The sequence below is a fragment of the Rousettus aegyptiacus genome, unplaced genomic scaffold (assembly GCF_014176215.1).
Source record: "Rousettus aegyptiacus isolate mRouAeg1 unplaced genomic scaffold, mRouAeg1.p scaffold_m13_p_12, whole genome shotgun sequence".
Lineage (NCBI taxonomy): Eukaryota > Metazoa > Chordata > Mammalia > Chiroptera > Pteropodidae > Rousettus > Rousettus aegyptiacus.
The window spans coordinates 48,548,354-48,575,335 of record NW_023416287.1 but is presented as its reverse complement, the minus strand read 5'-3'; the positions used below and the strand labels follow the sequence as shown (position 1 = coordinate 48,575,335).

At 33.2% G+C, this 26,982-nt stretch overlaps 1 protein-coding gene and 1 pseudogene across 3 annotated transcripts in view; both read left to right on the top strand.

Annotated features, from left to right (window-relative positions):
- ANKRD12 (ankyrin repeat domain 12) overlaps positions 1–26,982 on the top strand; it is a 121,003-nt gene that overhangs the window by 72,764 nt on the left and 21,257 nt on the right. For all 3 annotated transcript variants that reach the window (XM_016120904.2, XM_016120906.2, XM_016120905.2), the window contains one exon: positions 19,868–24,564. In XM_016120904.2, the coding sequence (XP_015976390.2) occupies positions 19,868–24,564 (4,697 nt within the window). The remainder of the gene's footprint in view (positions 1–19,867; positions 24,565–26,982) is intronic.
- LOC118610290 lies at positions 8,496–8,611 on the top strand (annotated as a pseudogene).

Below are 26,982 nucleotides of genomic sequence, written 5' to 3'. Positions count from 1 at the left end.
GCCTTAAAAGGCATATCAAACTTTAAAAAATAGGCAAGACTAAAAAAAATTAAATGTCTTTAATAGGTGATTTATATTTCTCTGGGGGAATTTTATACAAAACTTAGTGAAGTGGCCTCTATAAGATCGGGGGCGGGGTGTGTGTGTGTGTGTTTAATACTAAGAAATTTTTTATATGTTTGGAGGGGTGGAAACTGATTCTTTTTAAAATAGTTTTGAGAAGGGACCAGCAATGGCGATAATTCCTTTATTTCACCTAGGAAATGATCAGAGTTTCCACTTAACTATCACCTATCCAAAAGTGGGACTAATTATAGAAAGAGGAGATCAGAGGCAGAAGGGTGACTAAAGAGGGAAAAATATAACATTGGTGAAGGGTTGACAACAATATTTGGTAGTGGTAATGTTAATGAATGGAGCTAAAACTATAGGCAAAATTATAAAAATGACAACTTTTTAGTATCTGTTTTCATTCTCCAGTAAATGTAAACTCCTTACGTGCTTTGTACATAGATGTTGCTCAATAAATATTTATTGAATTGATGGAGAAGAATTACTGGCCCTTAGGGATTATGCCAGGACTCTTAACTCCCACAAATTCAAGGAATAGCTTAACATATAGGACAAGTTCATTGCTGAGACTGAGAAAGTTTGAGAAGACCTAGAATCAAACAACAGGCAGGCTTCTTCCTGGTGACCGACAGGCACAGGTGTGAAGCCCACTTTACCTTCACCAGCTGCAGGAGATCTGCCCCCTGGACTACTCCAATGTGGGGTTGCTATGAGTTAATGAAGAAGGACAACCCTCCAAGGTTACATCGAAACCAAGAGAACAATCATTTTGAACAAACAGAATGTTAACCCAGCTAAATAAAACTACTAGAGAAAACAGATTACTTCAACAACAAAAATAAGCACTTAAGAAAATTCAAATATAGCACAAAAAGACTCAGAGCTAACAACAACAAAAAAACCATGATTATACAACTAGACAACTCAGTAGATGAATTGAATGAGGAGTGATCACTGTTGTGTCTTAAATTATTAGATTGGAAAATCAGTTAAATCCTCACAACACAGCAAAAATACAGAAAAAGAATCCTGAAGAAAAGATAAAAGACTTGAGTAGATCTAGGAGACCTAACAGATTTAACATGTGAATAATTGTTATTAATGGGTCTGTAAGAGGAAAAGAAACAGGTAGAAAATAGTCCACAGTTATACAAATAGAAGTCTATTAATTATAAATCTCAGTGAATTCCAGAAAGATTGATGAAAACACAGACACACACACTCCTAGGCATATATTGGTCAAATTCCTTAGTTCTGAATGTAACAAGTTAACCTACAAGGAAATATTTTCACTTTGGCATTGGACTTCTAACTTGCAAAAGTGGAAGATAGAAAAACTGCAACATAATCCTGTATCTTACCAAGGTATTATTCACCTGTCAGGGTAAAAGAAAGATCATTACAGACATCTAAGGATTTAAAGGTATGTCAATATGTATATTTTTATATATTTTAAAATAAATAATGGAAGAATAGGCCAACAACTTAAAAAAGTGGTTAACTAATAGGAGGAGGGGGAAAGGAAAGGCATGTGAATTGTTACAGTCTTTTTGAAAAAAACAGTCAAACAGAAGCTAGCAAAATATAAAAGCTCTTTTAGAGATACATACTGAAATATTTTTGTTTAAAATATGATGAATGGGATGCGCTTCAAAATGATATAGAGGTAGGATGAATATAGAATATGGATTGACCCATGATTGATGGCTATTGGAGCTGAGTGATGAGTACATAAATAGCCCATGTTTATTATAGCACTATTTTGAATGGCAAAAGAAAAAATTGTCATTTATGGTTGCATAAATCAAAGTATATAGCCATACCTTGGACTGTAATACAACCATGAAAAAATATGTCTAAATGCTGTACTTGGAGGGATTTTCATTAAATATTGGTGAGTTAGAAAAATCAAGATGAATAATCATGTCTCATTGGTATAAAATTAACAATGTTTTAAAAATCAATATGTATGTTTCATATGTACACATTTGTTTATAGAATATTTGTATATGTACATATATTGGTGTAAAATTTTGTAAGCATTGTAGAAAATTTAGAAACATGTATACCAGGCTACTAATGAGGCACATGTAGTATGTGGCTGGGGTGAGTTGGGTAGCGAGTGAGTGGCAGAGACAGCGATTTGGGTGGAGGGAATGGAGTTAGAGCTAGACACAATCATGTGATAATATTTTCGTGCACATAATAAACAAGACTCAGCAAAATTTTCTCTTGCTCTCCATCACTATTTTAATCCCCCTATGCCCTTCCCTTCACAGCTAAGCTGCTTAACGTGCGTTGTAGTGCACTTAAAATGCACTCCATTGAATCTTTGTTTACTAACATCACACATGGTCTTATGACTGACAGATCCCTTGTCAGTCATAAGCTGTCTTTTTAGTCTGTATAATTTGACAGTGTTGACCACATTCTTTCTAAAATTCTCCTGTCTCAGTTTCTGGGACATAATTCTCTCCTGACTTTCATCCAGCTTCCCAGACTGTTCCTTCTCAGTTTCCTTCTAGAATCTCATCTTCATTTCTTCCTCATTCCCTTTCCATACACGCCTGTGTTGGTTTTTCCAAAGATTTTACTTTCTGTATCATCTTATACCATATATTCTCCCAGACTTACAGTTTTAACTACCATTTATATGGTGAGGCCTTAAAAATATCTATTCCATACCTTTCTCTTAACCTTTAGACCTATATATTTAGCTGCCTTCTGGATAGTACCACTTAAGAATTCCCACAGAAATCTGTGTACCTGAATGAAACGAACTTCTTTTTCTCCATTTACACTCTTGTTTTTTCTGTCCCAATGGTAGCAGCATTCACCTATACATAGGTCATATATTTGGTAGTCATCCTAAACTCCTCTTCTTCCTTCAGCTCAATTATTATTGACCATCCATTATGTATTAGATATTTAAGCACTGGGGATACAGCTGATTATGAAAATGGGGATACTAACATAATCTATTAACCTCTGTCAATTTCTGCTTTCAAAGTATTTGTAAATTCATCTACCAGTTACAAGCTGAAAGTCATTTGGACATCTTTGTGTTATGTGAAATCAGGATTATAATAGCTGAAATTGCATTGACTTTCATAAGAAAGCAGAAAAATAAGATTTGAAAAACAAAAATTTTATATGGTGTGTTATTTTACCATTTATTATGGATGTGAACTCTGGTCTGTTCAGAAAACAGTAACCATGAAAAGCAGCTTTTGTTACAAAACTTTCCATTAGAAGTGCTGCAACACATTTTTCCCATGGAAGAAGGAAGGTATCTTATTTGAACTTCACGTGTTTAATTAGAGAGGAACACATCTTCTAGAACCTTTTCTGATTTTCACTGATTTCAATTGTTTCATGTGTTCATGAGCTATGTATTGATTTTTCAGAATATTTATTTTCCACATGGTGAAAGTGCCTGAATTATTGCTTGATCAAAGTCCCTCAAGGAATGATGCAAAAATCATCAGTAAGTATCACACAAAGATTTTGGAGTTGCTGAAAAAGACTGATGAAAATACCCAAATTTATTGCTTAATTTACATGATGAGGTCCTTCATAGAGTTAACTTTATCAAACATCATCCAATCTAAATTCAGAACGTATTAATATTTAATAGAGAATTAATTTCACTGCCCATAGATGTTTGTATGTTGTAAAGCTTGATAGCACTGTTACCCATCCAGTATATCATGTCATCCATGTGACAGATACACTTTAATGTTGCAAAATTAGAGAACATAACTAAGACTATGAATTTTAGAACTTAATAAATTTGGAATAAATAAAAGGGAGTTATATATGTAGCATTTTAAATGCAGTTTATTCCATTTGGCATTGTGCTTTATAACAGTGCTACGCAGAGTGACTGTTCCACAAACTATTACTGGTTCTCGAGATAAGGAGCTTGTTCTAGAGTGTAAATCAATGTACTTCGTCAAAAAGGAGAAAATGCTATGAAAAAGATGTCAGCTGAACTCAGTGTGCTAGTGACATAATTGATTTCCATTTTTGGTACAAGCTCCTTATTTTGTCACGGATTAGTAATAAACAGTATGTACACTGGCCTCTCAGTTCATGGACCACACTGCATAGCAGTTTTATATCATGCATATCAGACATTTATATTATTGTTCCAGTACTACATGTTCTACTTAGTACAGCTTATTTGCATACAAATGTGTGACACTTAAATTTGCATAATTCTTTAGTCTTTTTTTTCCCCCCTAACTTCTGCCCTTTTCCCATGGTTTCATTCCACATTATCTTCCTGTACAGAAATTCTATCTAATAATAGTGTTTGCTACAAATAATTGCTTCTTGCTATCCTGCTGAAAACTCAGTCATACTCAGAGAGCAAAATCATGGTCATAAAACATAATTATAGTAATGGAGACATGGGTAACTCTGTGTCACCTAGTCCCCCGCCACCAGACTTTCAGATACTCATTAATTGCCAGAGTAGAGATTCTGATACAGGTTTGCAGACACTGATTTTATTACTTAAACACAGTGTCCAGTGGACAAAGTTGAAAATGTCAGTCATTGTCAAAAGATTTATTCGCCTTTTTCTTATCTTACTTTGACTGCTAGTAATCTGGCCTTGTTTATTAAGCAGCTGCTATAAACTTTCCTCACTTGCATACTTCAGTTTAACCAAAGAAATACTCGAAATGCTCCATTATAATAAATAGATAAACTAGTTTTAGAGTCTACTGTAAAATAGATTAGGAAATTTTAAAAAGACAGTGATATATTGTTACTCACTGCTGCTTATTGAGTGCACTTCTGTGTCATGAAATACACAAAATGACCAGTATTTTGAAGCCTTCTTTTCTAATATTAAAACAGGAAATTTTAACTATTTTAAACATATCGTCATAATTTGTGAAACTCATTTCCTCAGTTTTATATATCAGGAGTTATGAAGTATGACTGTTGATACATGCATATATGGAATTATAACAGTTAATAAATCAAAATATCTAAAAAACAATTATTTAAACCAAAATGTAGAAATTTTTATTAAATGGATTAAATGATGTTAACAATTTAACCATAAGAAGTTCGAAGAAGCATTATCACCTTAGGAGGTTTTAAAGCAACCCCTTCAACTTCAGAAGTATAAAAAATACAGGAAGAAGTTACATAGGTTGTGTGTTTTTGGAGTGTCAAAATATGTATCATATTTGAGCATTAGGAATTTAGATTTGATAGAGCATTTTGTAAGGAAAGGAGTTTGTATATTAGTATATACCTAACATTAAAGATTCTTCCATTTAACATGTAAAGACTATTGTATCTTCTTGCTTTCCAAATGGCACTTTTAAATCAACTTTTAGTATATATGTTAGATAATGGGTTATACCTAGTATGGAAAATTTTCATCCATTTATAACCCAAGAACCTTATTTTATTTAACCAGGGCTTTTAGCAACCTGTTTTGTTAAGCCTATTTCTGTGAACTTGAGTAGCAACAAGCACTGTGTTTGGTGTGTAGCACAATTTATTTTTCCCATATCCCTGAGGTATTAGTGTTTAGAAGAAATGCAAAGGTACGTACTTAGGTATCTCTTATGTGCAGAGAGCTAAGCATACAGCATGATAGGCAGTGAGATATTCTTTTGTTTAATGACCAATTAAAAGAAATTTCATTATAATGTTTTGCATTCTCTGCTTTTTCTCCTCTGCTTTGTGTCATATATGGTGCACTTCACACACAGTTCTGAATTTTAATTTTTCAAACATTTTCTAAATATCATCAGCTACTTTACCTGAATCTTAAACAAAACCTCTACAATCACTTATTTGAAAATCAGTACTTATAAATCAGATTTTATTATGTGTTTTATGTCGGTTTATTATATCAACCTCATTCCAAAGCTTAAGAATTTTTAATTCTAGATAGTTTCTAAGGAAAAATATATGTGTCAAATTTTGCTAAGTGGATAAAAAGGGAAAGAAATTATTAATACCTAAATTATGTACTGCAAACATTCACTCTGTAGCAGTGTCTATAAAAATTACTTAGTTCTACATTTTTGAGTTGCTCATGTATCAAAAATTAACGCAAAATCATGGTTGTAGCTGAGATTTTCTTTGAATGTCCTTAAATTTTGTTTCATAAAATAGTAGTCTACTAAATAGCTCTTTGAAATTTATGTAAATATAGTAAAGAAATTTCAAGTGAATTTGCCCAAAGTACATAAAATTATTTATTGCAGATACTAAAATTTTAATAGCTTTCTTGTTTAAATTGTTAGCTTGTTTAAATTATGTTAGTTTTCCTTAAAAACTGAATTTCTACCAACACCTAGCAACTTAAAGTGAGTCTGTCACAATATTATAATAGTTGAGATATTGCTGAATATTTAAGATTAAAACTCTGTAAAGTGTATATTGGGGCAGAATCCTTAAAAGAAGACCTTTGACTTAAAACTATTAATTATATATGCAAATGAGTTCAGCCTTAGCTGTATCATGCTGTCTGCAGAAAAATGTTTTATCTAGTCATAGTTAAAAGGACCTCCATGTAATATGTATATTTATGATGGAATAGCTGAGTCTGGGTGATTTTGTCAGTTTCCTTTAGTGACATCAAAATTTTTGTAGTGATGCCAGTATTTTTGGAGGGGGGCATATCTTGATTCATTTATACTTTATAGAATCAGTTTTTGTGTTACTATCATAGTAGAAAGGCAGTGTATAACTAAATGAGGGAGTATACAAAGTGCTGTGATACTTGATTTCACTTCTTATGTAGATTTTGCTTTTAGACTTAGTGTTTTCAACTATTGAGTATAATTTTCTTTTCTCCCTAGCTCACCCCTAAACCCTTAACTGTAATTCTCTTACCTATACCTAATACTATAGAAATACAGTGAAAATATGTTCTCCTATGGCATACTTATTTCCAAACGGATGTATAACTACATTTTTCTGATAAAGTACAATTGAAATACTTAACCTTTACTTAGGAAAATTGAGGTTTGGAAATGGATATTTAGATGAAACTATACAAAATCACCTAATATTTTATTCCCTGTCTCTAAGCTATATTTCTCAATTAATTTAGGGATGTGAAAGCTGTAACAATTTGTTTCCTAAAATGCAGACATATTTTTCTAATGTTACTACTTTGACTAGGTAACATAAATAAATTATATTTGTGTGATTCTTAAGTATATTAGCTGTGATTAGTGAATTATTACAGAGCAAAGGAACAATACAAAATAGACATAAGAGAGGCCTACAACAGTTGTGGAATACTCATCCCAATGAAACCATTGAGACTTTCTGAAACTCAAAGTCAGCTTGTTCAGGGAACAGTCATAGCAAAAGAATGAAATTAGAGAGAATCACAGATTACTACAAACAGGCCACTCACTCAGGGGTGAGACCCGTTATAAAAATTCTCCAGAAAATGCCAAATAAACAAGTTTTCCCTTTATCAATATGAAAAGAAATCCAGAGATTTGAGGAAAACCAACTGAGTGAAAAACAAGAAGGGCCAAGATGAACAAACAGAACAATTGATCCTGGAGAATATAAATAATATAGAAAGTAGAAGGGTAAGTTATTTTCAGTATTCTTAGAGATTATTAGTGGGCAATCAATCCACTAAACCGTAACAACAAAAGGTTACTGTGAGTAAGTAGACCCAAGAATGTCCTTGAAATTCAAAATAATTTATCACTACTGGAAATAAATATTCTGTATAGGACTAAAGAATAGACTTGGCATTGCTGAAACTCTTAAGAGGCTCAAGAGAAAGGCAATTTAAAGAACATTTTTTAAGACATTGAAAATATGAAAAAGGTAAAAACAAAGAAACCATACCCAGGGTATATAGTATTCATTACAGAAAAGAACAAATGTTGGAAAGAACATATTTTTTTAAATTGAAGAAAGTTTCCTTTACCCGAAGAAAGATACCTTTGTAGAACAGAGGGAAATGTTAGGGGGGAAAAAGAGTTTAAAAACCTCATATCTAGACACATCACAACGTCTAAGATAAAGATTTTTAAAAATTTTTCAAGCACCCAGAATCAGAATGAAACATGTTACCTGCAAAGAGAAAGAGTTTGGCATCAGATTTCTCATTCTTTAATATGTTGTTAGAGAGGTGGAGCTGTAGTTATAACATCCTATGAAAAATTATTTTGAACCTAGAATTCCATTTCCAACTACCTGTCACTCAAGTCTAAGGGTTAAAGAAAAACATTTTTGGACATGCTTTCTATTCTCTTCCTGAAAAAAGCTATTCATGTAGTGTATTTTCAGTGACATAAATACAAATCTAAAAGGAAGATATGAAGGACATTGTTCCATAGTGTAGCAGTTAGCACAACTGCTTTACACACAGAAGATCCTGGGTTCGTGCCCTAGTAGAGCCAAGGTCCATGGTCTACAGTCATGCCACCCTGAACAAGCCCGATATCTAGTCTCGGAATCTAAGCAGGGTCGGGCCTGGTTAGTACTTGGATGGGAGACCACCTAGGAAGACCAGGTGCTATAGGCATAAATGATATAAATAAATGAACGAATGAATGAATGGAAGATATGAAGACTAACTCAGGATTTTGCTGAAAAATTCCAGTGACAGCAATGAGCAGTTGGCATATTTTAAAACAAAATATCAGAGAACTTTTTGAAAAATGTTATCAAGAAGAGAATAAATAACAATACAGATATTCTATGCATTAGATTCTGACAGTTCACCAGGTCATTGTATCGATGATATGAAATCATATTGTCTAATCTAATGAATAAGAAGAAAGGCAAAAACTCCAGGGAAAGTAAACTATATCAACAAGTCATAGGCTAAATACAAAACAAGCTAAAATGTGACATTTTAGGCTGTTCATGGAATATAAGCATACTTTCTGAAAGGAGTAGTAGGTCTCCCGGCATCAATAATTTAGTAGAGCAAGGAGGACAGACCTGAAGCTCAGAAATTCTGTTCACTTTATTATCTCTAAGTTAGTTAAGTTCAAATAAAATGTAATACTTTAAGTTATAAAGAATGATTCTCTAGGGTGGTGGGATTATTTTATGGGTGGCTTTTCTTTACCTATCTCTGTATTTTCCTGTTTTTTTTTTTTAATTCTTTTTTATGGTGACATTATTGGTTAATGAAATTTGTTAAGTTTCACCTGTACATTTTAACAGTAAGGCATATATATTTACATTATATTTTCCTGGTTTTCTAACATAAACTGTTTTATAATAAAAGAACAATAAATGCTATTTGAAAGTAAATGAAACAAAAACAGTATTAATAAACAAAGGTCACTAAAGAAGTATAGCTTAGGTCTTTTTTATACACTAGCCTGTCTCTGAAAAAACATGACCTGTAAACACCATTACAAATGCAAAATTTTTTTAAATAGTATTACAAGAATACTTAAATGTGGTTGACTATGTTACACAATGCACTTGTGCCCCTACACACAAAGCTTTTATACCGTAGATACTTTGACAAGGAAATCAGGTCAAAAACCATTTTTTCCACTCATCTCTTTGGAATGGCCGTCCTAATTATAAGAGCTCAGATTTTGGTACTCCCATACTATCAAGGTTTGATCCTTGGATCTCTAATCATAGACTAATTAGTTAACCTGCATGTGCTCAGATTCCACATCTGTAAAATAGGGATTACAGTTGTAACTCAGTTGTGTTAAAAAGACTAAATGAGTTAGTATATGAATGCACATAGATATTGACTGGCACAGAATAAATACTTGGTAAATATTAGCTTTAAAAATAGTGAAATCTCAAATAAGGCTATCACTCTAGCCATGTCCAGTTATTTAAATGAAATATTCAGAACTGTACTTCATATGACATTGCAGCCTCATACTCTTTAAAAAATATATTTACCATTACAAAGTGGGAAAATCTAATCAAATTCACTCATTTATAATTTACAGTAGTCAAAGAATGGGCGCTTTTCTAGCCTTATTGAGGTATAATTGACATACATTAAAGTGTACAATGTAATGATTTAATATATGTATATGTTGTAAAATGATTATCGCAGTAAGGTTAGTTGACACATCTATCACTCACATAGTTACAGTTCTATGTGTGTGGTGAGAACTTTCAAAATCTGTTGGTAACTTTCAGATATACAGTGCAGTATTGTTAACTATAGTCACCATACTGTACAGTAATACATTCTCAGAACTTTTTCATCTTATCACTGGAAGTTTGTACCCTTTGACCACCTTCACCCAATTTCTCCATTCCCCAACGTTTTTGTTTTTTATAATTGTATTACTTAATAGTCATGAATGAGGTATTTATAATCTCTTATTTCATACACTTATGGAATATATAAATCAAGATATTCTATATCTAAGATGTGAATATCTCAAGATCAAGCTAAGAATAGACTAATCCAAGTTCATATTTGAAATTCAACTTTAACCTTGGATGGTTATGTTTAAAGCATTATGTTAATTTTTTATTCAAAACATTTTACATATAAATTAACAGTAAACCTCATTTAATATCACACTTTAGATCCTAGATTTTATGGCAGAGTTGCTTTTTCAGTATACTCAATCATGAAATAAACAGAGTAGAAGGTTTTTATTGAATGGTTATGGAATGATCACATTATGGCATCATTTTATAGGGTGTGGTTTATCTTGACTATATTCAGTGCCTTTTCTGTACTCAGAAGTAATATAGCATTATGGTAGTGAGTACCTATTTTGAAATCACAGATACCTGAGTTTGAAGACCTTGCTTTACCACTTATTAACTGGTCATGCACAAATTTTTATTGTTAAAATTGTTACTTAGTAGTATTCTGGACATGGAAAGTGGATATAAAGATGAATAAGATAACCCGTAGACTTCTGTAAATACGGCATTTATTTTAAGTTTTGCCAAGGATAATTTTCAACAGAAAGTTCTCTCTTACATTTGTTAAGTTGTACAGACTCTTTTTTTAATCACTATACAATGGCATTAAATTGCAATTAGCAAATGAAACAGTTTATGTAATTGTGCATCCGTCCCTCCTATTCTCACTCCTATTTTCCCTCTCCGTTTTTTGAGGAATACTAAAATATTTTATACATGTTGTCAATTATAACTAGTGCTTTTATCTATAAAAATATAAATTTCATCAAGCACTAATTTAAGAAAAACTCGAGGGAGAGGGATATTCTATTTCTTCTCCACCCTCACTAATTTCCCCCTTCACCGCCACAAAAAGTCTATATCTACATATGTTCTTTGTTTATTTGAAAGACTGGTGGTTTCCACTGTAACCCTGTAATAAATGAAATAAGTGCCTGAAGTCAGCTTGAACATTTTTGTTTTCAGTATTCTGATAGAAAGTTAAGCAAATATGAAAAGCTGTGGGATTCGACTTTGTCCTTTTTAACATATGTGCTCTATTGAATTTGGCAGTATTTAATGTTAAACATACATTTTATTTTAAATGCTTTTTTAATTATGTTTTTTTCTTTCTAGCCAGTGAGTTAATATTTATCACGTGCATGGTATATGCCAGGATATACTAGATACATTACATAAATTAATTTAATCCTCACAACAGCCCTAGGAGTTAATCCCTAATAACAGATTGCTGACCTGTTAAGTGACAGAACAAAGATTTGAAATAGGGCTAAAGGCAGAACTTGCGTATGTTTCCATTATACCATTCTAATTGTTACTGAGCATGAAAAGTTCAAAGTCAGATGATCCTGATGTCAGCATATAACCACAATATGGATTTGAGGAATGTTTGACTTAATGATATCTGTTAGGAAGTGTGCCATGACTAAACTCCTCATTGTATTTGAGGGTTTCACCTTCTGTTATGTAAAAACACTTCTAAAAATAAAGTAGGTGGGGTTTGGGGAAAGTTTTTCGCCATAGAGTCTACTAATTTAAAATTTTAAGGAAAAGATACATTTTCATATGTAATGTATTCCTGAAAGTATATTTACGTGTTACCTGGTTTTGCTCAGAAAATTATTTTAAAAACTAAATATAGTGCACATGTCTAGGGGTTTTGTTTTGTTTTATTCTGTACATTGCAGAATATATTTATTATTTAAAACATTGTCAAATAGGTTAATAAGATTTATAAACATTAATATTTTTACTTTTATAGAAATTTTCAAATATATGCAAAAGTAGAAAAAAATAGTATTATGAACCCATATGTACTTATTACCCAGTTTTAATAATTACCTCATGGCCAGTGTTGTGCCCCTCTGCATTCTACCCTACCCCATCATTTTGAAGTCATTTCCTTGGAAACGATTTCATAGGTATCTCTAAAAAAAAGATTTAAAAAAAATTTAAACATAACCATAATACCTAAACTAAAATTGTTTACTATTAAATATCCAGTTATTGTTCCAAGTTCTGATTGCCTGATAAAATCATAATCTTTTTAACTTCAAAATCAGTTCATGTTATTGCAAATAAAGTTCATATATTGCAGTTGGGTGATATGTCTAAGTATCTTGTTTTAATCTATAGATATCCCCTTTTCATTCTTACGTTCTTGCAATTTTTTGTTGAAATAACCTGATCATTTGCCTGGTAAATTTTCCCAAAATCTGGATTTCGTTCATTGTATCTTCATGTTTCATTTAAGGAAAATTATTTTTCCAAGTATATTGTTACCTCAATTCCAAATTTCTTAATTTATCTACAGTGAGTTTAATGGAAAACTGACTTTAATATTGGGAGGGAAAAGATTCTTGTGATTACAAGGGGATTTTGCTGGAGGTTGAACAGGAGATTAAACTAGTTTCTAGCACTCAGAATTGGCATAAACTCTCTGTATAAGTTACTAAAATATTTTACATACTGATTTTGCCCATAATTTTAAACCCTTATTTTTCATCATGACTTTTCAAAATGTTTACACACACTATGTATCTATATCTATATATCTACATGTAGATATATAGCTATATCTATTATTTTCCTTCACAATTGAATAATCTTCATTTCAATGAGCTTCTGAAGGAGGTTAAGGATTTTTTACTTTGATTACATCTAGCAGTTTCTATCTTAATTGTATTACTAGTGTCAGCAATTTTTCCATTTTCATAAATTACAAAATACATAGGAATTCAGATAATTCTACAAACTATAAAGATGATACCATTGTTTAAAAATAAATTTCTGGCTAATTGAAAAAGGTTCAATAGCTGATGTGTATAAGTGTGAGCTCAATATAGGATGATAGGTGTATTAGGGCATAATGTGTGAAAGTACAGGTTTATGCAAGCTAAGGGTAGCTTAGAGCAAATCAGATAACAGATTTGTGTTCTACCTGGCAGATGATATGGGAACTAATGGCAAGTGGATGAAATGTTTGACACCTTCTTCAATTGCTGAGTTTAAAGGAGACAGCAGCAGTGAATTAGCAAGACAGTAGTCAGTGGCAACATCATTCGCCACCAGAATGCTATACAAAATTATAAAGTGGATAAATTTGTATTTCATGTGTATATCCCTTTGTACAGTCCTATCCCACCATAAGCCACACCTCCACTTGATATCTTAATGTCTTAATACAGTCCTAAAACTCCCTATTTGTACATTTATTCTACATTTATTAAGTACCTACTATATGCTAGATATTTTGAAAGTCTCAATATAAATCATAGACTTATATTTGAAATATTTGTTGGGTAATGTGGAAGACAGAAGCAGAGAATTACAACTACTTCACTGAAAGTTACCTTCCCAGAAAAGACTCAAAAAATTCCATAAGTAAGCCTTTTTCCTCCTCATTAAGCACACTACCACTCCTATCGTCCTTCATTTTACAAATATAAAATACAAGTTTTTCATTCTCTATAGATGCTATTAATCAAGTAGTATACCTTTGTAAGTTTACAGAAAGATAAGTCGTGTGGGGGTATATGCATATATTTAAGCACTTATTCATCTAGAATAGGTGGAATGCTTTGAGGAATATTGTGGAGCAGGCAGCCCCTTTGCCCCTTTCCTGGGAAACACAATCTTTGACCTCCCATCTTCTTGTGATCAGAATAACAAGGATTAAAAAAGAAAAAATTGGAAATATGTAAGAATGGTTTCAAGACAGTGATGGTCCCAAGGGGTGAATGAGAAGTTAACTTTACCTACTTCCGAACCACTCCAAATAAGCATATTACCCATGTAAATACCAATGCAAACCTAGCCTCAACACAAGTCCTGTACCCAACATCCTCCCACAACAGATTACTACCTTTAGGCCCTTCTATATGTAAGTTTTGGAACTGCTCTCTGACCACTAATCTGAAATACCTCCTAGTTAAGTAGATGAGAAATAATAAAGAGCAACTGATCAGAATCCATATAAGTATGCATGGAAGTTTGGGGAGGAGGAAGTGTAGTATGCTGATATGACTAATGCGTATAGCAAGAAGGAATGAAAAATGGGAATCAATGTAGAATACACCGTAAAGTCAAGCATGGGCTGGTCGTGACTTTGTTTGCATGCCTTTTAAATAGGCATAATAATTGCTGCTGTGAAGATCAAATACTATTTGCATAGCAAATAATAGGATTCAAAAAATGGTAGTAGTGAAATGGTACTTCAGATTTTGAAAAGTCTTATACTATCATTGGAATTTTTGTTTTAATTTAGAGTAGAGAGCCTTCAGATGAAAAGGGACAATATGACATATAGTGCTAGCCACATTGTGGTTTAAGGTGATCATTGATGTAGGCAAGAGTAATGAGAACCAGAGCTGGGGCAGTGGTAGTGGAAATAGAGGGAAGATGGATTTAAGAGATGGTCGAGAGATTGAAACTCTGAACAGTTGAATTTGGAAGTTGAGGAATTGAGGGAATTGAAAATAATCTGAAGTTTTTTAGTTTGAGTAAGTAGATTGGTTCTTATGCTAGAGAGGTGGAAAATACTGGCTTTAAACAGCAAGAGGAAGCAGTTATGGAAGAGATGGTATATTAGTTGAATGTTTTCAGTCATGAGTTAAGGAGATTGAAAGAAGTCCAAGAAGTTACAGGTTAGATTGTTGAATCTCAAAGGACAAGTTGGGACTTGACTGTAAGTTCTTTAAAGTTAGGGTCACAGCATATTTAGTTTTGTATAGTTATCACCCACTCTAGAAATATATGTGGCATTAGTAGAATAATTATTTTCAAAAAATAATAATCATTAAGATAATTGAAACCGAAAAGCCTGGCATCTGCTGACTTTATTAGGCACGTGAAATGTAATTGCTTTGTCAAATGCATACTGGTTATTTGGAAAGATTTTGAAGAACGGCTTTACTTTATGTATTGTCATCTACCTACATTACCCACATCTGCTCCATTTGCTTGCTGCCTTTTTTGAATACCACACAAGAAAAAAAAAATGGAAATTTCTGGTAGCTTCAGTAGAGAAAAAAGTCAAGCCTAAGGATAACAGTGATTTCAAATAACATTTAACTATTCTCTAAATGTCACTAGTGTTATTTGGCAGTTTCTGAAAGTGCCTCGAAATATACCAGAGCAACTTTCGAATGTACTTAAGTGTTTTTAATCAATTAAGCTCCATTTTATTTAGCAGTTTTTTAATGAAGAAAAATGCTTTAATAAAAAATTTAATGTGTTAATGATTGCTTAACCTTTTTTTCTTTTTCTTTCCTAGTTTCCCAAATAAAATTGTTGAGATGATAAACATTAAAGATTTAATTGAGCTTTTTCCAGAAATACTTTGATAAAATGTTTTAAATACAAGTTTAAGTTTATTGATTAGATATTGAAAACTAAAAATACTCAAACAGAATTGAAAATAACTTAGTATAGTGATAACCGTGGCCATTTTAACTATAAGAATTTGAGGATATAGAGAATCTAGGTAATTTTTTCACTATAAGCAATCATCTCCTAAGACAGAACAAACACTTTTTTAAAAAGTTATGACCCCACTAGAGTTCAGGACCAGCTTGATTATCTTCCTGGGTAGTTAGAGTAAATCAAAAGAGAGAGAATAAAAGAGATTTCAGCCTGGTCTGCAAGTGACATCACAGAGGTAGGATCTTTGCTGAGATCACAGACTAGCCAGCTTCTGGTCTGTGCAAGAGGAAACAGCTTGATCGGGACCTGCAACTCACTCTAGAGCCAGGTTACATTTCTTCACTGGAGTAATTCCACTCATCATGAACATTAATGAGTGTCAGGCTAACTTATTCACTTTAGAAGAGACACTTCCCTTTTTAAAAAATATGAGTCTTTTAAAAGAACCAAAGGAAGAAAGGTATATCTGCATCGGAAAGAACTGCTTAATTATCTTCAATTGATGAATCAGGAACACAAATGAGAAATCACCTTGCATTTCTTTGGGTACACATATATGTGTAAGCCTTAGAGAACTTGAATTTAGCCTTTAATGCATATATTCAAAATTTTAAGCACTATGATATAAGTAAAACATACATAAGATTATATGTGTAGTATAATTTAAGTATTGTATAAATATGCATGGGCAAAAAAAAAAAAGACCAAAAGAACATAGGCTAAAGAAATTATAGTGATGTTACAGTAAGAAATACATGTGGAAAAATGAACTACACCAATAATCAAAAACTGATACCATTTTACAGGTATTAGTGAATTTTTTTTAATAAATTTTTTATTTCTCAATTACACTAGACATTCTGGATTATGTTTCTTTCACATTTACAACATTGTGACTAGACATTTATAGAACTTAAGTGATCACCCCAAAATATACAGTTTTGTTCTTTATTTTATACTTTAGAGTGAAAGAAGTAAAGATGAGTCCATGAAATTCATTGGTGGTAGATTAAGGAGTTTAGGGAGATCTCTAGGACTGCACAAAAGGCAAAATGGAGAAACATAAAAGTGAAGGGTTCTAGGATGTCCTCCCTGTGCTCTGGCTTTAGTAGGGTCTCTTTCCTATGCTCTGGTGCCAGTGGTCATGCCTTCGAGGCCCTGAGATGCTACAGACAAAACTCAATGCCTTTCTCTGGCATCTCACAACACTTAGAGAAGTGACTTGTGATCTTTGGTTTGCATATTTTCCTCCCATTAGATTGTGATTTGCTTTCTTTGCAGACACTGCATCAAGGAGAAATTATTTTCAAATCTGGTCCTCAGAAGCCTCCATCCTCATGGCTGGGAGTCTGGCCTATGATTCTTACTTGTTTTGTCTTTCCCACAAACAGTAGGATAAGGCAAGACTATCTCTGTTCACTCTCAGTATTCAACGATGCTTTCGAGTTCCAGGGTCAGGTCTCCAGTGCCCACAGTGCCTCAGCCAGGCGAGAGTACCCTCTACATTTATATCTAGTCAGGAAGACTGAGGAAATGACTATGAAGGTGTTGGTGAGAAGCTGGAGATCCTGAAAATGATTCTTCCTTCTAACAGTCCCAGGATGATGGATGCCATGTTGGCAGCTTTGAGATGAACTTTTTTAAAAAAAAAATTTTGTGATGATAAAAGAAACACATGTGTTATGTGAAGAATTTGGAAAATTCAGAAAAGCTTGAAGAATAGAATAAAAATTGCCTATAATTCCTCCAGCCAGAGTTTACCACATATCCTGTTTAGATGTATTTCTCTTGGGTTTTTTTCCTACGCACACATACACATGTACACAAATTGATATACTGCTATTTTCAAGTAACGATATATACAAAATTTTTTCTGCATCATTAAATATTTACAATATCAAATAATTGGAACCAACCTGAATGTCCCCTCTATAAAAGAATCTGTTTAAATGATTATATATTAACTCATTGTAATATGCAACCCTTAAAAATAGTAGTGAAGAAAATGTACCTTCAAAATAAAATGTCTATGATCTGTTAAATAAAAAAGGCATATGTGAAACTATATACATACTGCGATTTAAGCTGCCTGTTTATAATTTTCATGCCCTTAAATCCTTCCTCAAATTCCTATATATTCTTCCTGTTTCAGCTACTTCTTTGAGAAGCCTGCTTTATTTCTCTAGTTCTAAGCAGAATCTCCCAGGTGTACTGTTTGGGCCTACTATCCACTGCCATTGTAACAGTTCTCAGGTTGTATAACTGTTAAGAGGCATGGCTTTTTTTTTTTTTTTTTCCATCTTGTCACCCCAGCTCCTAGCACTGTGTGCCTCTCAGAGCATAATGAGTATTTATTGATGACTGATTCTAAGTGCAGAACTGAGATTTTATGGGACATGCAAATGAAAAAAATCATACTCAATTTCCAGTAAAACTAACAAAAAACAGAGTATAGTTATTTATAAACCATGAAGAATTAATCCTTCAAAACTACAAGTAGAGAAGTCTTAAGAAAAAATTCTAAATAAGAGATTAACAGAACACCTATTGCATAAGAATATATTTTTGTATTCGTATAAACAGGGACCAAAATAAATACTCCTAAAGTAGGTTTTACTTTTTGCAACAAAGTTTTATAGTCTGATATTTTGTGTTGCAGGATTGATAATTGGAAATGGAGAGTTATATTTTTTTGCATATGTACAAGCAGTTATAATTTCAAAAATGTTCTTTTTTCTAATACTATGTGTCAGTATAACTGTATAACTCATTGGCATTTAGTAATATTGTCTTGGAATATCGTCTCCAAAAATAAGATTGTGATCTCACTAGAGTTCTACAGTGCCCTGTACCTTATAGACACTCCAAAATACTCCTGGAATTTGAATTTTTGTGTACAAAGAATATTTGAAAGCTAGATCACTTTAGAGGAAGCTTAATGTATTAAATTTATAATTTTAATATTAAATACTTAGCAAATGAGTATTTTTGTAATGAGTTTGGTTCCCTCCACTCTTATCCCCTTGGTCAGAGATCTCAGTTCTCTAGAGGCCTGGGTTTTCTTTTCAGTTAGAGGCCCCGTACGTACAACATACATTTCAGCTAAGGTGCCCACCTAGAAGGAATAAAATATTTTTTTTAGAAATGATATCAAGAAATAGAATCTAGCAGTGCTTTGGGTACATTCATACAACAGTTTGGATGCAGTTAAATTTTTATGTACTTAAATTTTTGTGTATTTAAAAATATGTAGGAATTCTGGGCCTATTATTTCCTCTGTTATACTGAAATATATATCAGTATACATTACTGTAGATAAGAAAGCTAAAGAACAGTAGCTTTTTTCAAATTGCTTATTCAATTTATCTGTTATAATCCTGATTATCTAATTAGGGGTAATCTTTGGAATTTTTTTTTTTTTTTAAACCAAGTGGTCATTTCTTGTATAGTCAAAACCATTCACCTTTAATTAAGTTACAGTCCATTATGGGAATCACTTGATCTCTTAAGATTTTAATAATAAAAATTCTTGAAACATATAAATCAATCTGATGTTTATTTAATTAAACTCTTTAAGCTAGTGGTTCTTAACCTTTTTTGCATCAAAGAATCAAGTTAAATTGTACAGAAAAAAAAATTACATATATGTAAAATTTTACATAACATTAGTAGCCAGTGTTTCCCCTGAGTTCCCTGAGTTGTGAATTTCTTCATATTGTGTATTTATGATATATGTATTATAAATTGAATATATTGTATGCTTTTAGAGGTGTCAAGGAATCTTATCCTGAAGCAGATTTTCTATAAAGCTTTTCCACAACACTTGTAGCAAAATTCTTACATAGTTTTATTGTATTAGTCACATATAAATCTGAAATTTTTTTCTGAATTGTTTGAAATATTTATACGCTATATTTTTCTGTCTTATTTTTCTGATAATTGTCTTTTGGCCAACAACAGATTTCTTCTTTTATTCTAGATTCTGAAGAGGTTCGGTCTGTAAACCCTTCCAGCGTTGATGAAAATATTGACTCTGAGACAGAGAAAGACTCTCTCATCAGTGAAAGTAAACAGATAATTCCCAGTAAAGCTCCTCTTCCATCTGCCCTTGATGAGTATGAGTTCAAAGATGATGATGATGAAGAATTAAATAAAATGATTGATGATAGGCATATTCTTAGGAAAGAACTACGAAAAGAGAATGAATCTGAAGTAGAAAAGAATAGTTTGTTTGCAAAACAAGAAAAAGCTTTCTATCCTAAATCATTTAGAAGTAAAAAACAAAAGCCATCTAGGGTATTGTATTCAAGTTCTGAAAGTTCAGATGAAGAAATTCTTCAGAACAAAAAGGTTTCTATACCATGCTCTGTCCCTGAAACATCAAATTCTGATACACAAACCAAAAAGGAATATGGAGTTTCAAATGAACACAAACAGAAAGGCAAAGTTAAAAGAAAATTAAAGAACCAGAACAAAAATAAAGAGAACCAAGAGCTGAAGCAAGAAAAAGAGGGGAAAGAAAATACTAGAGTAACAAACTTGACAGTTAATACTACTCTAGACTGTTCAGAAAAGACCAGAGAGGAGGGGAATTTTAGGAAATCTTTTAGCCCAAAAGATGATACATCATTACATTTATTTCATATTTCCACTGGTAAATCTCCCAAACATTCTTGTGGACTAAGTGAAAAGCAGTCAACACCACTAAAGCAAGAACATACCAAAACATGTTTATCACCAGGAAGTTCTGAAATGTCATTACAGCCTGATCTTGTTCGGTATGATAACACGGAATCCGAATTCCTGCCGGAGAGTTCAAGTGTAAAATCTTGTAAGCATAAGGAAAAAAATAAACATCAGAAAGATTTCCACCTAGAATTTGGGGAAAAGTCAGTTGCTAAAATAAAGGATGAAGATCATAGTCCAGCATTTGAAAATTCAGATTGCACGCTGAAAAAAATGGATAAAGAGGGTAAAACATTAAAAAAGCATAAATTGAAACATAAAGAAAGGGAAAAAGAAAAGCATAAAAAAGAAATTGAAGGTGAAAAGGAAAAATATAAAAATAGGGATGGTGGTAAAGAACTCCAGCGGAGTGTGGAATTTGATAGAGAATTTTGGAAAGAGAACTTTTTTAAAAGTGACGAAACTGAAGATCTATTTTTGAATATGGAACATGAGTCCTTAGTGTTAGAAAAAAAGTCAAAGTTGGAAAAAAATGTAAAAGATGATAAATCACCCAAGGAAAAGCATGTCTCAAAAGAGAGGAACTTTAAAGAAGAACGAGAAAAGGTAAAAAAGGAAAGTGAGAAATCCTTTAGGGAGGAAAAAAAAGATTTAAAAGAAGAAAGAGAGAATGTACCTATAGATAAAGAAATAGAATTCAGTTCTTTAGGTATAAGTGCCAGTGAGGATTCTATAGGGTTACATTCAATGGAAAAGGAAATTGAAATTGAAAAACAAGAAAAACATATCAAAGAAAATAAGGAAAAATCTGAGAGACGATATCAAACTAAAGAAAAGGATGTTGAGAAAGCTGAAAGAAAAAATACTGAAAAAGAGAAGAAGGTAAAACATGAGCATAAGTCAGAGAAAGATAAATTAGATCTTAGTGAATGTGTTGACAAAATAAAAGAAAAAGACAAGCTGTATTCACATCACACAGAGAAATGTTATAAAGAAGGTGAGAAGATAAAAAATATTACTACTATTAAAAAAACTGATGACAGAGAGAAAGGTAGAGAAAAGATGGATCGAAAGCATGAAAAAGAAAAACCTGAAAAAGAGAGGCATATAGTGGAAAACAAAGAAAAGCACTTGATGGAAAAAAAAAACAAACAGTCAGATAATAGTGACTACACTAAATCAGAAAAAAACAAAAATAAAGAGAGGGAGATAGATAAAAAGGAAAAATCTAGAGATAAAGAAAGTGTAAATAATTGCAAACACTTCCAGGAAGAGAAGAAGTCAAGTATAGCAGACAGTAGTAAAGTACAACATGACAAAATTTTATCTGTTAAAACAAAAGATGAACCTTTGAAAACTCCTGATGGAAAAGAAAAAGATAAAAAAGATAAAGATATAGACAGATACAAAGAACGAGACAAACATAAGGATAAAATTCAACTCAGTAGTTTACTCAGACTAAAATCCGAAGCAGATAAGCCCAAACCTAAGTCATCACCAGTATCAAAAGATATTCGACCTAAAGAAAAGAGGTTACTGAATGATGATTTAATGCAGACAAGTTTTGAACGAATGCTAAGCCTTAAAGACCTAGAAATAGAACAGTGGCACAAAAAACATAAGGAAAAAATTAAGCAAAAAGAAAAGGAACGGTTGAGAAATCGTAATTGTTTAGAACTTAAAGTAAAAGATAAAGATAAAATAACAAAGCATGCACTAGCTGAGTCTAAAAATAAAGAGCTTACGAGGTCAAAGAGTTCAGAGTTGACCGATGCTTATACCAAGGAGAAACAATCTAAAGATGCTATAAGTAACAGATCACAATCTGTTGACACCAAAACTACAGTGAATTTAGGGAAGTCATCCTTCGTTTCAGATAATAGCTTAAACAGATCTCCTAGATCAGAAAGTGATAAGCCTGGTCTCAGCTCCAGATCTATATCCATGATTTCAGTTGCTAGCTCAGAAGATTCCTGTCATACTACAGTGACAACCCCAAGGCTTCCAGTTGAGTATGACTCTGACTTTATGTTAGAGGGTTCAGATTCCCAAATGTCTTTTTCCCAGTCACCTTTTCTGCCAGTTGCCAAATCTCCTGCCCTTCATGAAAGAGAGTTGGATAGCTTGCCTGAACTGCCAGAGCGGATTAAACCACCATATACAAGCAGACTTCCAACATCTCATCTCCGATCTTCTGTAGATGATGTTAAACTACTTATAAATGAGGGGAGACCAACTGTAGAAGTTAGAAAGTGTAGCATGCCATCTGTCATTTGTGAACATACAAAACAATTCCAAACAATAGAAGAAAGCAATCAAGGTGGCTTAGCTGTGCCAAGAGATATTTGTCCTTCTCCCAAATCTGAGGTATCTTCAAATGTGTCTGAAAGAGAACTTGCAAATGTGTCTAACATACATTCCAGTATTACAGCCTCTCCATCTAGATCTGTGAACAGCAAATATATTTCAACCGATATAAATGTTATCAAGAATACTGCTCCATTGGGCACTTTAATAGACAGTTCTGTACATTTAGAGCCATCTAATCAGATTGGTGTGATCCAAAATAAAACGGAGATACCTGCTGATAGACTGGAATCATTAAGCACCACTGACTTTATCTGCCCAAATTCTAGTACACCTGATCAAGATTCTTCTGGTCAAGGTTTTTGTAATTCCGAAAACAAAATATTGAAAGAACAGAATACTGACTTTTTATCTCTGCACCAGACTGAACTGCCAGTAAACACTTGTGCTCAGGATGCAGCATCCTTTCTGCCTTCACAGCAACCTTGCTCTTTCCACAGCCAGTCGCTTGCAGATGCTGAATCTATTTCTAAACATATGTCTTTGTCATATGTTGCCAATCAAGAGCCAGGTGTTTTACAACAGAAAAATGCAGTTCAAATTATCAATTCTGTTTTAGATACTGATACTGAATCTACAAAAGATATGGAAAATAATTTTCCCCTAACAGATGTTCAAAAGACAGATGCCTTTGTTCCAGTGTACTCTGAAAGCACTATTAAAGAAGCATCACCAAATTTTGAGAAAGCTAATAGTTTGCCTGTTTTACCATCAGGAAAGGACGTTAATGGAAGTGATTCCTCTTCCCAGCTAAATATTCAGTATACATTTAGCAAACTAATGTATAAGTCTTCCAGTGGCCATGAGGTTGAAAATAGCATGTCTGATATTCAGGTTATTTCACATGAAAAAGAAAACAAACTGGAGAGTTTGGTTTTTACTAATTCAAATGATAAGTGCGATTCTGATTTATGTGAAATGAATGCAGGGATGCCAAAAGGAAACCTAAATGAACAAGATAATTCAAAACTTGATCCTGAAAGTGAAAAGTGTTTGCCTTCTATTGAAGATGATGAATCACAACAAAGCACTTTATCAAATATGGAAAATCATTCACAGCAACCAGCTCACCCAGAAATGCATAAAGATGGTCAATTAATTAAAGTAGAATTAGAAGAAAATGCTGAAGAAGATAAAACTGAAAGCCAAATCCCTCAAAGGATGACTAGGAACAAAGCAAATACAATGACAAATCAAAGCAAACAGATTCTTGCTAGCTGTACATTATTACCAGAAAAAGACAGTGAATCTTCATCTCCTAGAGGAAGAATAAGATTAACTGAAGAAGATGATCCTCAAATTCATCACCCACGGAAGAGAAAAGTGTCGCGTGTACCTCAACCTGTGCAAGTGAGTCCCTCTTTACTACAAGCAAAAGAGAAAACTCAGCAGTCTCTGGCAGCCATTGTAGATTCTCTGAAACTAGATGAGATTCAACCATACAGTTCAGAGAGAGCAAATCCATATTTTGAATACTTACATATAAGGAAAAAAATTGAAGAGAAGCGCAAATTGTTGTGTAGTGTTATTCCTCAAGCACCTCAGTATTATGATGAATACGTGACATTTAATGGATCATACCTCTTGGATGGAAACCCCTTAAGCAAGATTTGCATTCCCACAGTAAGTAACATCACTTGATATACATCCACAGTGTTGTGCAGTAGAAATACAATGCAAGCCACATACGTAGTTTCAAATTATCTAGTAGCCACATTTTAAAAAGTAAAAAAGAAACAGGTGAAATTAATGTAATATTTTATTTAACCCAATATAGAAAGATTATACTGACTTTTTTTTTTGTACTAATTATTTGAAGTCTGGTGTGCTAACAGTACATCTCAGTTTAAACTAGCCACATTTCAGTAAATGCTCAGTAGCCATGTGTGGTTAGTGGGCTGCCTTATTGACCAATACTGGTCTACAGTATTTTGTTTTTCCTTACCTGCTTTTTCTTTTGTACCTTTCTTTGAAGGGTAATTTCTCTACATGTACTTTTGATCCTATTCCCTCCAGTCTTCTCTGGAACATTCCTCTACTAAAATACTTCTTGCTAGTATATTTTTTAATTTCCCTACTCCATTGACCTTTATCCACCCATTCCAAACATTGGGTCTCCATTCTAGAAAGAAAAAGTTATCTTTTGACTATATCCGTTTGTCAAGCTCACCCTTTCTCTTTCCTTTACTATCATACCCTGAGGGGAGAAGTCTGTGCCTCATGTTTATCCCCTCTTTTTCATCTCTTCACCGTTATGGATTGTGAGTGGTCACCAGTGAACTGGTTAATTGCCAGGTTCATTGACCTCTTTTTCTTTCTACTTGATCTCAGTCATATTTGACACTGTAGCCATCTTGATCTTCATAAAATCCCCCCACCCTGCCTCAGTCTTTCTCTTTTTGCTTCTCTTGCCTCACTACTCTTTCTCTCTCTCTCAATTACTCCTCTATCCGTGCTTTAAACATCTGAGTTGTCTGGGAATGAGTTCTTCATTCAACTTTTTGTCAGTGTGGTCTTATCTGTTACCATGGTTTCAGCAGTCTTTCCATGTGCCAGTTAGTCCCCCCAAAATTTTATATCTCCATATCATCTCTGCTGACCTCCAGAATCAAATGTAGTTGCTTCCTGGGCATCCTCACCTAAATGACCTTCAGACATAAATTTGATTCCCCAGGAAGCTCTGAAATTGTGTGCAAGAGATTTATTGGTAAGTGTGCGTGAGGGAAGCAGAATTGAGCAGAGTGAGAAATTGACCTGAAATGCATTTGCAACAATGACTTCAGCTGAACCCAAGGGATCTCTGGAATGGGATCGCCTTTCTGATAAATAACCTACACTCAGGGAGGAAACATGACCTGGCCAAACCAGCTTGCTTCTCTGAATCTTCATTTCTTAGAACTCCAGTGAGAACTCTTAGCCACCAAAAAACACTCTTATGAGTTGGAGGCTAAGTGCCTCATTCCTGAAAGATTGGTGGGGGCAGATCTAACCATATACCATGGCATTCACTTTGACCTCAGATTTCACATAGACCACGAAGAATGATTTGTCTCACTCCCTTAAAAAAAAAAAAGGCCTCTCAGATCTGATTATATGACTACCCATCTTTAGAGACTCAATTTTCTATAGACCGAAATCACCATCAGCATATACAAGGACCTCCCATACTTTTCTAGGCTTGGCTGTAGTTACTACCCTACCGTATGTACATGATGATCCCCAGGCTGTCTGTGCTGTGTCACATAACGCCTTTGCCACGTGTTCCTTCTTCCAAAGCCCAGTTCAGAGAAGATCAAAAAGTTTGAAGAAGGATGGTTTTTTAGTCCCACATCCACAGAATATACCTGATGCTAGTGCCTTTTAAATCTTAAAAGGCAGATTTTTAAGTAACCCTAGTAGTAATAAGCAGTAGTAGTAGAGTTAAAAGAATAGAGTTATAAGTAAATTTGTCATACTTTAAGCCAAATAATTTGTTAATGATTCAAAGAATACACACTAAGAATTTTCCTGTTTATTTTATTTCCCCTTAAAGGGTATGAATTTTAACTGAAATGCAGTTGTATCATAGGCTTGAAATATAAGTAACACCTTAAAGAACTTGTTTAAATGAGGACTTCTTGGAGTATCTATATTGTCCCCATTTCTTGTCCTAGCTTATAATTATCGTCTTTTAGGGTAAAGGAATATATCTCAGTATGTCTGGCACAGTATAACTTAGTTGACTCTTCTGATGGGACAAACATTGTGCATCATGATATGGTACAACAAGTAGAATATTCAAGGATCACAGACATTTGTTACCATACTTGGATGTGTCTTTATATTAATGGTAGAGTACATGCATAGATTGGGTCAGCTTTCTTAATCTCCAGCATCTACCAGAAGGCACAGTCCACCACAATAATCAAATTAGTGATTAACCAATCATAAGCTTTTTGGAGTATGGATAAATAAAGTGGATTATCACATGTTATTAAGAAGTTGGAAAACCACAAGTCTTATTAGAAGACAATTTCACCTATTTTATAAAAGATTTAGTTC